The 17,534-nt window shown below is 38.4% G+C and overlaps 1 protein-coding gene across 3 annotated transcripts in view; it reads right to left on the bottom strand.

Annotated features, from left to right (window-relative positions):
* The window catches only part of PPP3CC (protein phosphatase 3 catalytic subunit gamma), an 82,829-nt gene that overhangs the window by 38,418 nt on the left and 26,877 nt on the right, over window positions 1-17,534 (bottom strand). For all 3 annotated transcript variants that reach the window (XM_061163921.1, XM_061163919.1, XM_061163920.1), the window contains exons 2-4: window positions 8,642-8,839; window positions 8,147-8,271; window positions 1,698-1,809 (exon numbers count right to left, since the gene is read on the bottom strand). In XM_061163921.1, the coding sequence (XP_061019904.1) occupies window positions 1,698-1,809; window positions 8,147-8,271; window positions 8,642-8,669 (265 nt within the window). In that variant the 5' untranslated portion in view covers window positions 8,670-8,839. The remainder of the gene's footprint in view (window positions 1-1,697; window positions 1,810-8,146; window positions 8,272-8,641; window positions 8,840-17,534) is intronic.

The following is a 17,534-nucleotide window of genomic DNA, read 5'->3' on the forward strand; positions in this document are numbered from 1 at the left end:
AAAATTAAATTTACCTAAAAAACCCTGAATCTTAATTCAAAGGCATCCATACACCTCTTTCTTCATTTCTTGTATATTGCTAAATATTGGGCATTCCAGGGCCTTCGAGAATTGCTTAATATGAACTGTTTAATTTTCCCAGGTAAAGAAGTAGAGACATAATGAGAACCACTCCAACATTTGGCTTAGAAAAACAATGCAAAATACTTCCAATTTTTAAATCACTTAATGAAGTGGTTCTCAAATGACAAATAGTAGATATGTGCCAAGCCTCTGTAACAGGTGTTCTTAACTAGCAGCGTGCTACAGAATCACCTGAGATGCTTTAAAAAGTTAAGGATTTCAGCCCCAGTTGGATAATTTGGAAGTTACCAGTTTAAAACCTTGTTATAATATTAATAGTATTACATAGCGGTGATGAAAAGCTAATTCAAGGAGTCTAGGGGAAGACAAACAACTAAAAGTAATAATCTTCCTGATCTAACTCCCCACAGGTAATCACTGTGACCAATTATTTCTGTACCTTACATATTTGTAATTTACAAAGGCGATCACACTATACATGTTCTGCAAATGGCTTTGGTCACCTAACAACATATTTGAACATCTCTCCATATCAGGACATACATATCCACCTTGATCTTACAACAGTTGCCTAGCATTCCATTTTTAAGATGTATTATCTCTTATTTAAGCAGCTCCTTATTGACATTTGCTTCCCTGGTGGCCCAGGTGGTAAAGAATCTGCCTGCAATGTGGGAGACCCAGGTTTGATCCCTGGGTAGAGAAGAATCCCCTGGAAAAGGGAATGGCTACCCACTCCAGTATCCTTGCCTAGAGAATTCCATGGACAGATGAGCCTGGCAGGTTACAGTCCATGGGGTTGCAGAGTTAGACATGACTGAAGTGACTTAGCACACACATATAGGAGCATGTATGAAAGTTATATGGAAATATTACACCACTTTACATAAGGAACTTGATCATCTGCAGATTTTGGTATCTGTGGGAGTCTTGGAGCAAATCCTCAGGGACATCACGGGATGGCTATCTGTGTGTGTACATATGTATAGATTTGAACCATTTCAGGATAGGTTTTTATGTAGACAGAATAGAAATCTGTATCTCAAATAGTGAGCTGCTGCTGCCGCTGCTAAGTCACTTCAGCCATGTCCGACTCTGTGCGACCCCATAGACGGCAGCCCACCAGGCTCCCCCATCCCTGGGATTCTCCAGGCAAGAACACTGGAGTGGGTTGCCATTTCCTTCTGCAATGCATGAAAGTGAAAAGTGAAAGTGAAGATGCCCAGTCATGTCCAATTCAGCGACCCCATGGACCGCAGCCTACCAGGCTCCTCTGTCCATGGGATTGTCCAGGCAAGAGTACTGGAGTGGGTTGCCATTGCCTTCTCCGAAATAGTGAGCTAATAGTTATTAATTTTAAGTGATGTAATTGTGTGGACAATATATATCTTTGGACTTTTTAATGTTTTCCAAATATTCCCATGGGGGAAACTCAAAAGTTATTTTGCTTAAATAGTGGAGCCTAGGTTCTCACTAGAAAATGAAACAAAACAAGAACAAAACAGAACAGGAAGCATTTGAGGTCCATTAGTTTCTTTTTTGTGTGTTTAATTTGCTTTGAGATGAGCTAAAGCATAACTTCTAAAAAGTTCTGAAGAAGTGATTATACTTACATTCCTGTTTGAAGGTAAAATATTCTGTAAGATGCCTGCATTCATGATTTCCTCGAAGCAGAAACAATGTTTTAGGATGATTGATCTTTAAACTCCATAAATACAGCACACACTACAAGCCAAACATAAGGATAAAATTTTTATTTTTGATTACAATAACACATAAAGACAATTTATACAAGTTCCAATGACTTGCTGTAATGGCATATCTCATTGCTATTCCCAAGACAAAATGTGAGGAATCCGTCTTTTGAGTGTGACCTGCTGCTGTCGCCCTGGAATTCTTTTTGTTTGTTTGTTTTTGTTTTGGCCTCACTGTGTGGCATGAAGGATCTCTGTCCCAGACCAGGGATTGAGCCCAGCCCCCTGAAGTGGAAGCGCAGAGTGCCAACCATTGGACCGCCAAGGAATTCCCTGCCCTAAAGTTTGAAAGAACATAGGAGAGTAGCCTTCACAGAAACCTCTTCTTACTTTCTGCTCCCATATTCTATCCAAATATCTAGATCTCTATGATAAAGCCACCCACACCACACACATACCTTTGTCCTAAAACTTGTATTTTATTTAGTGGAGAAACACTAGAGACATTTCCACTAAAATCAGGAACAAGGAAAGATATGTACTATCAACACTGTACTAGAAGTATTAGTCAACTGAATTCAACAGAAGAAGTCAATGAGAGGCTCAAGAGTGAGTAAAAATAACACTGTTCCTATTTGAAGATAATATAATATCATACCAGAAAAACTCCAGAAAAATCAATGATACAACTAACTAAAATAATAAAAAAGGTCAGTAACATGAAAGGATATAAAATCAACGTGTGAAACCAGTAGCCTTCATATATACAAACAATATGTAGGACACAATGGTAGACAAAACTCCATTTACAACAGCAGCAAAGAAGATTAAACATAAAGGAATAAACTTAACAGAAGTGTGCAAAACTCACACTAGGAATAACTTGAAAAAACACTCCTGAAAGACACAAAAGGAGATATGAACAAATAGACTTTCCCTGTTTTTGGATAGGATGATTCTGCATTAAAAGAATATAGTTCTTCCAAGTTTATAAACTCATTGCATTTCCAATGGAAATACCATAAGCTATTTTATGGAATTAGATGAGTTGATAATTACATTTATATGAAAAAATAAACATGCATGAATAGCCAGGAAACAGAAAAACACTGAAAAAGAGTGTTAAGACATACTGTAAAATTTCTAAATTACAACAGTGGTCCTGACACATATATAGATAAATATACTAGTATAACAAAATGGTCAGAAATTAATCCACATACTAATCCACGTAAATCCAAGCTCCGGGAATTGGTGTGTGCTGCAGTCCACGGGGTCGTAAAGAGTCAGACACATCTGAGTGACTGAACTGAACTGAACTGAATCCACGCATACATAAACATTTGAGATATAAGAAAAGTGGCATTCATTTATTTTTTAAAACAGACATGTAAATATATCTGTATATGTTTAACCTATCTCTGAAAGATCATACAAGAAGCTCTTAACAGTGATCGTATGGGTACAATGGCTAATACATGAGAAGATGTTTAATTGCACTAGTAATCAAAGAAATATTAATTGAAACAACAATATACCCATCATTTTGGTAAATGTTAGAAAATGAGATAAAACCAAATTCTGGAAAGAGACGGGAAGAAACATGAATTCTTAGGTGCTGCTGGTAGGCATATAGACTGTTACAGCTATTCTAAAGAGTGATCTGAAATACTCAGTTCATGTATAGGTCATACCCTTTCCCCTAGCAATCCCAGTCTCATTCATACACCATTTTGTCTTTCGCTGTTGTTGACTCGCTCAGTCACATACGACTCTTTTGTGACCCCCATTGACTGTAGCCCCCCAGGCTTCTTTGTCCAGAGGATTCTCCAGGCAAGAATACTGGAGTGGATTGCCATTTCCTGCTTCAGGGGATCTTCCTGACCCAGCGATTAAACCCGTGTCTTCTGCATTAGCAGGCAGATTCTTTACCACTGAGCCACTAGAGAAAGCCATAGAGTGACTACTAATAAAACATGGGACCATAAATGGATTTATACAAGGGTGCTCCTCACAACAGTGTTCATTATAGGAAGAAACTGGAGTCAACCAAGTCATCCACCATTGAGAACAGAGAACTAAAATGTCACAGATGTATACTACGGAATACAACGGAACAGAGAGAAACCCAGACAGACCTTTAAAACATAATGATACGTGAAAACCAAAATCAACAGAAGCTTGCTAGAATACAGAGATTCCCAGGGTCTACCCCAGACATAAAAAAGTCAGAAATTCTGGGGTGGGGTCTAGCAATTTGTTTTTTAATAACCCCTCCATGTAATTATGATGCCTGCTAGAGTTCGAGAATGACTGAACAGCACCATATCATTTATGCAAAACTAAAAAATATTTTTTCCTCAAAAACATTATATACTAAAAAGTTAATAGAATTAGTATATGAATTCTGAGGTATACACCAAATACCACACAAACGTGTACACTTTGGGGAGGGAGTAAGGAAAATAGAGGTCACAGATTAAAAAAAAAAAAAAAAACCAGTAGAGGGACTTATTAGGAAAAACTAGCAATAAATGTGCCATGACCTAAAGGGCTGAATTCAACCAAGATTGCCTACCTCCTAAAAGGAAAGACATCAAAATTCTGAATCAAGACACCTCTCTGAAGTCCTCTTCCGGTTCACCAGCATCTTCTGCCTACGCTCCTGAATGAGACTCCTAACGAGTCTCCCTGAACCCGTTCTTGGGCTCCTAGAGTCAGTCTCCCACATAACAGCTAGAGGAACTGTCTTAAAACATAAATGGAAGTGATATCATTGCCACGCTTAAAAAACAAAAAACATATCAACAAAAAAAGCTCTAGAGGATTTTCATTGAGTTCAGAATAAAACCCAAACTCTACCATGGTTTGCAAAGCCTGACATCACGTAACCCCTGCCTCTCTCTCTGATGCACCATCCACATTGTCCCCTTACTCATTTTGTCTAGCCACACTGACCTTGCTTCTGTTCCTGAGCTGTCTTAGGCTCGTTCCTTCCTCAGAGCTCTACACGGCCTCTGCCTGGAAGGTACTCACCCCACCTCCATCTACGCATGGCTCATTCTCTCCGGTCATTCACGTGTTCTATTCAAATGTTACCTCTTCAAATAGAACTTCCCTGACCTCCAACTAAATTGAAAGTGAAAGTGTTAGTTGCCCAGTCGTGTCCAACTCTTTGTGACCCCCTGGACTGTAGCCTCCAGGCTCCTCTGTCCATGGGATTCTCCAGGCAAGAATACGGGAGTGGGGAGCCATTCCTTTCTCCAGGAGAACTTCCTGACCCAGGGATCGAACATGGGTCTCCTGCATTGCAGGCGGATTCTTTACCATCAGAGCTACCAGGGAAGCCCCAGATGAGCTACTCCTGTCCCCTTTAGTCCTTTACCCTGACTTGACTTTCATGGACACTAAACAAATATAAAGATGCTGTCTCTCTTACTAGAAAACACAACAAATGACTTGGTTATGCTTGTTTCTCTTCACATCCCCAGAATGATAACAATGTCTCCCAACTTAGGTACTATTAACAGGCACAGTTCTTTGCTGCAGGGTGCTTTGTATGCCTGTGTGCTAAGTTGCTCAGTCATGTCTGATTCTTTGTGACCCCATGACTGTAGCTCGCCAAGAAAAACTTCATGTGACAAACTATTCATTCATGTCATTGTACATAATTATGAGTATATGTGTAGTATAATTTCGTAGAAAGTGAAATTGTTAGATCAAAATATGTGTATGTTTCAAGAAAGACAATGCAAAAGAAACATAAAATGTAAACACATAAAAAAATGTAAACACATAGACACATACAAATATAATTAGATGGCTTTTCCCTTTTGGGGGCTGACTTCCGTTTGCAACATACCAACTTTCACAATATTCCAAGGAAAAATGAGATTAAATTCATATATAAGTGTAGAAAGCACTTTCTCTTTTCTATACTTACCTTTCCGAGAACATGCTATATTTTTTGATTTATCTGGTCTTTATTTCTGCCTCCTGAAATAACCAACTAACCTTTCTGAAGTAATGAGCTATAAAAAGCACAGCACACATCCACTCTACAATGTGATTTGGTTGATATACTTCTCGGCTTCTAATTTCAAGTTTTATTCCCTCGTACTATACATCAGGAGACAATCTTATAATCATAAGTCCACAACAAAGAAAGGTCATGATCATCAGAAGGTCTCTTTACACACTACTGGGTGAAAGAGGATCCCATGTTCACTTAGACTAATCAACCAGCGACAGGGAATGGATTGCCATGACTGGTTCAAACCAACCAGAAAAATTCATCCCCTTGGGCTGGGATAAGGGCCTTCCCTCCCCAACATTAAAAGTTCTTCCTGAACCCCCAATCCCATTTATTTGGAAAAAAACAAGGATTTTGCTAGTAAGGAATAAGAAGAGAAAAAGGAGACAATAAGCAGTACCTGCTACAAAGTGAATTATCCAAAGAGGAATGGTGAAATAAATTGTGGTATTTATGCCACTGATCACACTTTTAGAGAAATTTTAATGACAGAGAAAAGTGTTCTCAACACAAAGTTGAAGAGGGGGAAAAGATTACAAGAGAGAATACACAAAACAATCTCACCTTTCTTTGAAAATTGTACATACATGTAAAAGGAGAAAAAAGAATGCAAGGAAATATAACAAAATAGTAACAGTAATTATTTCATTTATAAATGTTTTTGTTAGATTTTGCATTTCCCAATTTTTCTACCCCAAAAAATGACTATTTATAACAAAAAATTGTAAACGGGGCTCCATTATCTTATTTTCCTCTGTTTGACAAACATAACATTCATGGTTATCAAGCACATTGATAAAAAAATTATTGTTCAAGTACATACTTATATCATGTTGGACTAAGCTGTAGCTCACAGAACCTATAACTTTATTGGTTTATAAGTGACTTCCAACTAACACCAGATATCTCCTACAGTTTAGTTTTAAAACTGATGTGATACAGCGCTGTCACTTTAAAGTTTTGATTAATTTATCTCTTAAACTATTCTAGAAAAACACTTTAAGGTAGCCAAACATCAAGTAACAAGATAAAGCCAAATACAACCTATGATTTATTAACATCCATTCAACCAACAAATACCACGTGCCTACTATGTATTGAAACCTAACAGAGAGATTTCCCTGGTAATCCGGCAGTTAAAGACTCTGTGCTCCCTACGCAGGGGGTAGCCTGGAGGTGAGGCGCTTAGGATCTGGGACACTGGCAAGACAACACTGAGGTTTTCTGACTCATGAATTTAGACTGTCTATCTAACTGAAGACTATGATCCATTTCTCCTGTTTCTTGTGTTTTTGGCAGCTTTGGAACCACAGCGGCTTCTCTGGTTGAGAACCAGGTGACATGGTTGACTTGTATTTAGGCGACATGCCGCATGAACAATAAACCTCATCTCAAGTCTCATCTCAAGCTTATTCTGGGGACATAATAATTCAATTACCTGTACTATTGCAAAAGTTACTTTTCTTTGCCAAGCATGTACAGCTGAATCAATAGACATTAAATATGAATGTTCTAAGTCCTTCCATCAGCTTTATAAAAAATACTTATTTATCTGGTTGTGCCAGGTCTCAGTTGCAGCATGCAAGATTTTCAGTCTTTGTTGCGGTGTGCAGGATCTCTAGATGTGGTATGTGGGATCTAGTTCCCTGACCAGGGATATGAACCTGGGCCCCCTGCACGGGGAGCCTAGAATCTTAACCAACGGACCACCAGAAAAGTCCCTCTGTTAGGTTTTAAAATAGTTTTATTTTTTATACGTAAAAGCTTATATTAATACTTTGTTTTAAATCTAACCATTTTTCTGTCATCATACAGTTTTCAAAATATGTAAATTGTGAGTTTTCATTAACTTCATTAACTGTAATTATTTTTCCTTCAATGAACATGTCCTTACTATGTGCAATAGTATCAGAAATTATTCCTACAATAAGTTAAATGCCTGATTATTTAGCATTGGCAGTTAATCTATGCATTCAGTGCAGCCCAACAGTTTATGGTTTTACAATTAAGGTGAGCTAATCCAAACCCCATTTAGGGTGAAAAGCAATTTAAGTTATTTATACATAGCCTGTACACTACCTCCAAAGAGGCAAGGCTGGTAAACACTTAACTTATTTGCAAAGCTGGGTTAATACAGCCTTCGACATGTCAGATTTCTACTGGTAAATAAAAGAAATAGTTTTTTAATATCAATTTCTATCACTTTAATTAATGAAAGTAACGATGTTTATAAATTCTGCCAGTGTTCATTTTAATTTCTTCTACTGAAGAAAGAAAAGAAAATATTTTTAAGAATACAATATGATAGTTCCAATATATCCAGTTTAATATTTACCTCTATACTGAAATAACCTCTGTCCACATAGTCACCCAGAAAGAGGTAGCGTGTATTACTAGGCGACCCTCCAACTTCAAACAACTTCATCAGGTCAAAGAACTGTCCATGAATGTCACCACATACTAGGAGGGGAAAAAAGACATAGGGTGAGACGAAAAATTATGTTTTAGAAGAGAAAGAGCATTACACTATTAAGACCACAGTTTATCTTTTAACTTAAATCACTCTAGTTTTTGACTGGACTGCTTAATAATTGCAGGTAATCTATCAATCTGAAGCAGTCCTACTGGAAATATTAGACATTTTAAATTATATTTCTTCAATGAAAAACAAACATATCAAACAATCGTAAGACTGCTCACAATTCCTAGAATAACTATTACACATTTTAGTTGGTGATGAATTGTAATCATTCCTCAAACTAGCTCAAATCTGTAATCATTCCTCAAACTAGCTCAAATCTAAGTACCACCATGCAGATCCTTCTCATACCCGTGATTGGAGCGTCTACTTCTATCATAGTCTTCTCTTGTCTCAGTATGGCAGCCCCATCATTGATTATTTTTAAGGCTACTTCCTCTTCCAGTCGCCCTTCCTTCACCAAATGGTTTTTCAAAACATCAATTTTAGGTTTCCCATTCTCAAATACTTCCTTCAAAGTAAGCCGCTGGGTCGGAGGAAAGGGGACAGCTAGAAAGAAAAGAAAAGAAAAAATTGTAAACAGCTGAAGTTATAGAAAACCACCATAAACACATCACTTTTACATAACAAATTAAGTCTAAAACATCACCATGATTTAACATCCATAGCACCAGAACTACATGGGGAAAAAAAACTAAAGAGATTTATCGATGATCGATTCTAATTTTTTAGAAGGCCACGAAGTCAAAGTCATTTAAAAGATCTAGGTGTGTATAAATTATGCCTTACATAATAACATGAAACACTTGATTCAGTAAATAAGCTAACAGACAATGAATATATTTCTTCCAAGACAAAGTATTCAAAAAGAAACTATAGTTGAAAAAATGAAGGAAAAGAAACCACAACACTACTAAAAATGCATTTATTTCCTTCAAAGAATAGACTTAATGAGACCGTGTCTTGGAAGTTTAACTTCAGTCCCTGTTTAGGGGAATCAAAAATGTATGATTTTATTACTAATACAATGTATGATTACATTATTAATAATACATACACAAGTGTATGTATGTATCATGAAAAGATGAAACTGAAAGTCGCTCAGTTGTGTCCGACTCTTTCCGACCCCATGGGCTATACAGTCCATGGAATTCTCTAGGCCAGGATACTGGAGTGGGTAGCCTTTCCCATCTCCAGGGGACCTTCCCAGCCCAGGAATTGAACTCAGGTCTCCTGCATTGCAGGCAGATTCTTTTATCAGGGAGCCACAAGAGAAGCCCTATTAAAAGATAGTCACTTAAAATATTACTGATAGTAAGGACACAACTAACAGAATGGAGCTCTTTCAGAAAATAACTTCCTATAGTAGCAGAGCACAAACTTGAGAAAAATAGATATGGGAGGCCTAGTTTTGTTTTCTAATCTGGAGATGCTAACAACTTCAGTTTACACTATATATAAAGATTATATACAACATCACGGTAAGTTAGCAACTTGAACACAAAAATATTTTTCACATTTTAAAATTGGCTATCATCTCTTCTTTTACCTATCTTTAAAACAGTCTACTTTAGATTTCCTGTGACCTATAGCCATAAGTCTATAAACCATACATTTGAAAGGAGAGGTTCATGTTATTTCTTTTTAATTTCTGGTCACATGGAATCCAAGTTACCTGACCAGGGATCAAACCCGTGCCCCCTGAACTGGGAGCACAGAGTCCTAACCACTGGACTGCTGGGGAAGCCCCAACAGAGGGGTTCATTTTAATTTGTGCTTATTGGAGAAAAGGGAACCCTCTTACACTGTTGGTGGGAAAGCAAACTAGTATAGCCGCTATGGAGAACAGTGTGGAAATTCCTTAAAACACTGGAAATAGAACTGCCATATGACCCAGCAATTCTACTCCTGGGCATACACACCAAGGAAACTGGAACTGAAAGAGACACGTGCACCCCAATGTTCATCGCAGCACTGTTTATAATAGCCAGGACATGGAAGCAACCTAGATGCCCATCAGCAAATGGATAAGAAAGCTGTGGTACATATACACCATGGAATATTACTCAGCCATTAAAAAGAATACATTTGAATCAGTTCTAATGAGATGGATGAAACTGGAGCCCATTATACAGAGTGAAGTAAGCCAGAAAGATAAAGACCATTACAGTATACTAACGCATATATATGGAATTTAGAAAGATGGTAATGATAACCTTATATGCGAGATGGAAAAAGAAACACAGAAGTATAGAACAGACTTTTGGACTCTGTGGGAGAAGGCGAGGGTGGGATGATCTGAGAGAATAGCATTGAAACATATATATTATCAAGTGTGAAACAGATCGCCAGTCCAGGTTGGATGCATGAGACAAGTGCTCAGGGCTGGTGCACTGGGATGACCCAGAGGGATGGGATGGGGAGGGAGGAGGGAGGCGGGTTCAGGATGGGGAACACATGTAAATCCATGGCTGATTCATGTCAATGTATGGCAAAAACCACTACAATATTGTAAAGTAATTAGCCTCCAACTAATAAAAATAAATGAAAAAAAAAATTTGTGCTTATGTCTGATGATTCCACTTCTAGCTTTATGGAAGTGTTAAGAACCAACTTGAAATGTACAGGTGCTTACACAATTTTAAACTTGCTCTAGCCATACCATTTTGTATTATTCAAAAGTAAAGAAAGTCCCATGGTAAGTTTTGTAATACTCTTGGCTACAACTTGACTCATTTTGACTATTCAAAGCCTACTGAAAGAAATCATAGTAGCTATCCAACCGGCAAATATTACACTGAGATAGGGGACCACATGCTGCTGCCGCTGCTGCTGCCTGCCAAGTCAATTCAGTCGTGTCCGACTCTGTGCGACCCCAGAGACGGCAGCCCACCAGGCTCCCCCGTCCATGGGATTCTCCAGGAAAGAACACTGGAGTGGGTTGCCATTTCCTTCTCCAATGCATGAAGGTGAAAAGTGAAAGTGAAGTCTCTCAGCCGTGTCCAAATCTTAGCGACCCCATGGACCGCAGCCTACCAGGCTCCTCGGTCCATGGGATTTTCCAGGCAAGAGTACTGGAGTAGGTTGCCATTGTCTTCTCCGGAAGGGGACCACATACACCCCAGTTTACTCAAAACAGTCCTAGATTTCAGCCATTCTCCTAGTGTAACTGTTAACAGTATCCCCTTTCACTCTCAAAACCACCTCAATTTGGAGAACAATTTAGTGTTAACTTGTGTGATTCATACAGTACACCAATATACTATCCTAACAGTATAATCTACATCTATTATAAGAAAAACATTATGATGGGTCTTTTATTCACTCATCCAGTGAGTCTATAAAACAGGGTAAAGGTTAGTCCTGAACAAGTTTACTTACATTTTTACTAAAATAGCAATGGTACTATGGTTGTGTTAAAAAATAATAATAAGCCTTTTGTATTTTAGTGATTCTTACTGAAATATTTTCAGATGAAAGTAAATGCCATTTGGGATTTGCTTCAAAATTATGGGAGAAATAAGCAATAGTATAGAGCAGCAGCAGTCCTGGGAGGCACAGCGTGTGCCTTAAGTCCTCTTGGAGGAGGTTGCCATTAGACCCACTACACAGCCACCAAGCAGGTGACCCAAAAATAGGGTTTTACAATAGTCATGTATGGATGTGAGAGTTGGACCATAAGAAAGCTGAGAGCTGAAGAATTGATGCTTTCAAACTGTGATGTTGGAGAAGACTCTTGAGAGTCCCTTGGACTGCAAGGAGATCAAACCAGTCAATCCCAAAGTAGATCAACCATGAATATTCCTTGGAAGGACTGATGCTGAAGCTGAAGCTCCAATACTTTGGCCACCTGATGCGAAGTGCCAACTCATTGGAAAAGTCCCTGATACTGGGAAAGTCAGAGGGTAGGAAGAGAAGGGGGCGACAGAGGATGAGATGGTTAGACAGCATCACCGACTCAGTGGATATTAATTTTGAACAAACTCCAGAAGACAGTGAAGAACGGGGGAGCCTGGTGTGCTGCAGTCCATGGGGTTGCAAAGCTTGTGCCCACAAAGCTCAGACAATCAGCGCCTGCATTCTCAGTCATCACATAGGCACAGTTTACTCATCTTCGTGTCCTTACTCCCAGCCCCTATGTGGCCACATGGATGCAAGGAGTTCAGAATTTCTGAGTAGAAAGAAAGGGGATCTAGAGAAATGCTTCGTAAACTGTCTTGGGAACTGCCCCCACCCTAGCACCAACAGGTAGAAAACTAAACCTTGTAAAATGTGGTAAAAGTAAATTACTGGAAAAATAATCACCGGCACAGATGTTGTGCCAATGTCAAGCTGCTATAGAAGTTTTTAAATGGTCACCACTCTCTGTACCGACTTCACTTAGCACCAGTTGGTGGACAGACACTGGTTCACGGACCACACTTTCTAAATAAGACTGGTTTGGATAAATATGGATTTAGGGGAACAAGAATTAGACTAGAATGAAAACTTGAATATTATGCATATACACGTGTTCAAGCCCCAGTTTCAGTTTTAACAAGTTTTAAACAGTCTTTAATGACAAACAGAATTTCACTGATTAAAAAATACAGTCTAAGCAACCTAGATGCCCATCAGCAGATGAATGGATAAGGAAGCTGTGGTACATATACACCATGGAATATTACTCAGCCATTAAAAAAATTCATTTGAATCAGTTCTAATGAGATGGATGAAACTGGAGCCCATTATACAGAGTGAAGTAAGCCAGAAAGATAAAGATCATTATAGCATACTAACACATATACATGGAATTTAGAAAGATGGTAATGATAACCCTATACGAAAAACAGAAAAAGAGACACAGATGTACAGAACAGACTTCTGGACTCTTGTGGGAGAAGGCGAGGGTGGGATGTTTCGAGAGAACAGCATGTATATTATCTATAGGGAAACAGATCACCAGCCCAGGTGGGATGCATGAGACAAGTGCTCGGGCCTGGTGCACTGGGAAGACCCAGGGGAATCGGGTGGAGAGGGAGGTGGGAGGGAGGATCGGGATGGGGAATACATGTAACTCCATGGCTGATTCATGTCAATGTATGACAAAACCCACTGCAATGTTGTGAAGTAATTAGCCTCCAACTAATAAAAATAAATGAAAAAATGAAAAAATAAAAAATACAATCTAAGCACTTGGACTCTGAAGTTTAAGCTTCTAACATCTTACCCATGCTTTAAATTATGAAGTATTTAAACTGTAACACTGAGGTTTAGTACTTGTATCCTTTCAAGTCATAAATAAACCATATGCCACCAAACACAGAAGTCTCCCTTCTTCATTTCTGTGGCTGTGTGTCACCTCTTTATTCCATTTCTAAAGCTATCATCCTACCAAAACTAAGTCTTAGCACAATTTTTCAATTTTCAAAGAAAAGATACTCAAGTGTAATTACAAGGGTAGTAAGTAATTCCAGACATTTTATTTGTTCAAAAAATTATGCTAACCAAAGTAGGCATTTTAATTTTTTTTCTTTATATATATATATATATATATTTTATTGAAGTACAGTTGACTTACAATGTTTCAGGACCAAATTAGGCATTTTTAAATGAAAGAATCAAAATGTCAGTAGTGCCAGCACTCAAGTTATTGCTTTATTGGTTATTTCATATTGTCACTTGGGGCACTGGCTCCTTTATTTTTAACATAGGCTCATCATTTTAAAAGCTACAATCCTTATCAACAAGAAAGTAGGGTTAATAGAGGGATCAAAGGGTCTCAAAACGCAAGCACAGAGTTAAAAAAATTTTTGACTATGAATTGAAAGGTCATTTACCCAGAAATATGATAATTTAGGGGTTAACAAAGTACAGTACTTTTTTTTTTGGAGGAGAGGAGGTTCTTGTTATTCAAAGATGACTGGCACTAGAAAAGGCCACTTAGGCCTTCCCTGGTGGTACACCGGTTAGGAATCCACCTGCCAATGCAGGAAACAAGGTTCAATCCCTGGTCTGGGAGGATCCCACACGCCACGGAGCAACTAGGCCCATGCGCCACAATTACTGAGGCCACGCTCCAGAGCCCACGAATTACAGCTACACCTCCTGCACGCTCTGGGGCCTCTGAGCCACAACTCCGGCAGACTGTGCTCCACAACAAGACAAGACCCCACAGCGAGAAGCCCGAGCACCACGACGAGACAGCAGCTCTTGCTCACCACAACTAGAGGAAGCCCACACAAAGCAACGAAGATCCAGTGCAACCAAAAATAAACAAACAATTAAATAACTGCTTAAAAAAGAACAGGTCACTTAAAGTGTATCCACATCAAAAAAAAAAAGTCATAAAAAATAGTGGCAGGACATCATTCAGCTTTTTATCTTTAAAAATAAGGGACTTCCCTAGTGGTCCAGTGGCTAAGATTCTGTGCTCACAATGCAGGAATCCTGGGTTCAATTCCTGGTCAGGGAACTAGATCCCACATGCCAACTAAAGATCACGTGTGTCAAAACTTAAGATCCAGCACAGCCAAATAAATAAATAAATGAGAAAGTAAAAACTGTAGAAATGATTTTATTTCATAATTAAACTAGCTGCAACATGATTATAAAGGGAGTTGTTTGTACAAATACAACCAAGACTTTCAACATAAACCTTCTGAAAACTGATGAGCCCTCCAGACTCTTAAATTCAACAGTCTATTTAACATCTACTCAGATGTCTAAGAGGCATGTAAAATTTAACAGGTTATGGAAACAACCTGTGTGTCCATTGATAGATGAATGAAGATGTACATATATACACAATGGAGTATTATTCACCCTTAAAAAATGAGAAAGTCCTATAATTTGCAACAATATGGATGGATTTGAGGGCATCATGCTAAGTGAAATATGTCAGGCAGACAAAGACAAAATCCTATATGGTATCACTTACATATGGAATCTAAAAACAAAACAAAACTCCTAGAACAGGAGATCAGACTTACAGTTACCAAAGGAGAAGGGTAGGAGGAAGGAAAAATGGAGGAAAGGGGTAGCAAGATACAAATTTTCAGTGAAAAGATAAATAAGTACTAGGAATGTAATGTGCTATAATGATAATAGCTAACACTGCTGTATGATATATAACAAAGTTAAGAGAGTAAATCCTAAGAGTTCTCATTGTTGTTATTGTTGTTCAGCTGCTAAGTCGTGACAGACTCTTTGCGACCCCATGGACTGCAGAGGCAGGTTCCTCTGTCCTTCACTACCTCCCTGAGTTTGCTCAAACTCATGTCCATTGAGTCAGTGATGCCACCCAACCATCTCATCCTCTGTTGCCCCCTTCTCCTCCTGCCCTCAATCTTTCCTAGCATCAGGGTCTTTTCCAATGAGTCAGCGGCTCCTTATGTAAGATTATGTAACTCAGAGAATCCAACTTCCACTCATGTACACGTCTTCCATCTCAGTTCCTCCTCAATCCTAAGAAAAGCATTAATAGAAGGATTTTTTTTCACCCCACTGTTAAAACAGAATCATTGTTGACATGGTTGATGACCAAATCCAGATCACATTTTGGACACTTTGCAAGGAATATTACAAAACAAAGTATTTGTCTTTGCCTCATCTCTCTCCTCAAAAGTAGAAGCACAGTAAGTAATAAAACAAACTATTTTCATCACCAAGTAAATAGTGATTTTCTGTATTCTTTAATAATTTATACAGCGAGTGCCCAGTCTATTAATGTTTCAGCAAGAAAATACTGCACTGAGCCCTCATATCAGTCTGCACCTTCAGGAGGAACATTTTAACATTCTAGGCAGTCCCAGGTGATGCCAGTCGTGAAGAATCTGCCAATGCAGGAGATGTAAGAGACACAGTTCGATCCCTCGGTCAGCAAGATCCCCTGGTGTAGGAAATGGCAACCCATTCCAGTATTCTTGCCTGGAAGATGCCATGGACAGAGGAGCCTGGCAGGCTGCAGTCCATGGGGTCACAAAGAGAGGACGTGACTGACGGACTGAGCACAGTCAGCCTGAGAAGTCAGGAGAAGAGGGGTGAGGAGGCACGTGGTGCTCTCTTTCACTCTCTAAGTCTGGAACATTCTTTAAAGACCTCTTTTCAAAGCACTTTCTTTTTCTGACCTGCTATTCCCCAGAGCAAGGCCAGGGTCATGGCATCTTTTCTCAAGAAGCAAGAGGGAAGTAGAGATAATGGAAACACTAATGTCCTTGGTCCATGGATGGTATTAAAATATAAGGTAGGGTGAAAACTCAGCTGTCAGGGACTCTGAGGGAGTGAGTCAATTTGAAAAGACAAAGGAATTCTCTCTCTTTTTCCCATAAAATAGTGATCATATATATATATATATGCATATACATATATATGTGTGTGTATATATGTACATATGCATGTAAAATTTTAAAAACAAAAAGCTTATTTATGAATTTAAAATTCGCATAGAATTAACAAAGTCACTTTTAAAGGTTAAGATACAAAGAAACTCCTGGGTGATAAGTAATACACCAAATATCTTTTATTTAAAATTGTTAAGTGTTCCAGTATTAACTCTGTTTAAAAATAAATTCATATAATATGATCTAAATTGTGACTAAATAATGCATTAGAAAAGGCAGTGAAGAAATATACCCAAGTATTAGTGCTAGGTAACAAGATTCTAAATTATCTCATTCTTCCAGCTTGCCTATTTTTTTTAACTTTCTCCAATTACCCTGTATCTTTTCTATAATCAGAAATAGATCTATAAGAAGTTAGTATATAATTATTTTCTACACTACATGATCATACTGATATTCTTTTTAGTGAACAATAAAAATTGAAAGAATAGGATGAAAGTACGTGTTTGGACTACAGGTGGCTTTTTTTCCCCTATCTGCTTTGCCCTACATTTTTCCAAGTTTTTATTAAAAAAATTTACTAAGAGAAAAATTAGAGATGCCAAAGGCGAAAAAGGCAATCCCGTTGGCAATAACTTTCCCTATGCTAATCAGTTTCATACATAAATAAGACTTCTCAAATCAGCAGAGCTGTACCCCAAACTCACTCTTACCAGCGACATTCAAAAATTCAACATCAAATTTAAGTTACACCTATAAATGACAAAGAGTTCCTAAGATGACAAAGAGGAAACTCTGCGGTTTATGCTTCAAAACACACAAAGGCACTGTGGTAAGTGGGAGATAGACCCCTCAAGATGCCTGGCCCATGGTATACACACATCTTCTCCCAATTACTCCATCAAACCACAATCTAGGTACTG

The sequence above is a fragment of the Dama dama genome, chromosome 16, assembly GCF_033118175.1.
Source record: "Dama dama isolate Ldn47 chromosome 16, ASM3311817v1, whole genome shotgun sequence".
In the NCBI taxonomy this organism is placed as follows: Eukaryota; Metazoa; Chordata; class Mammalia; order Artiodactyla; family Cervidae; genus Dama; species Dama dama.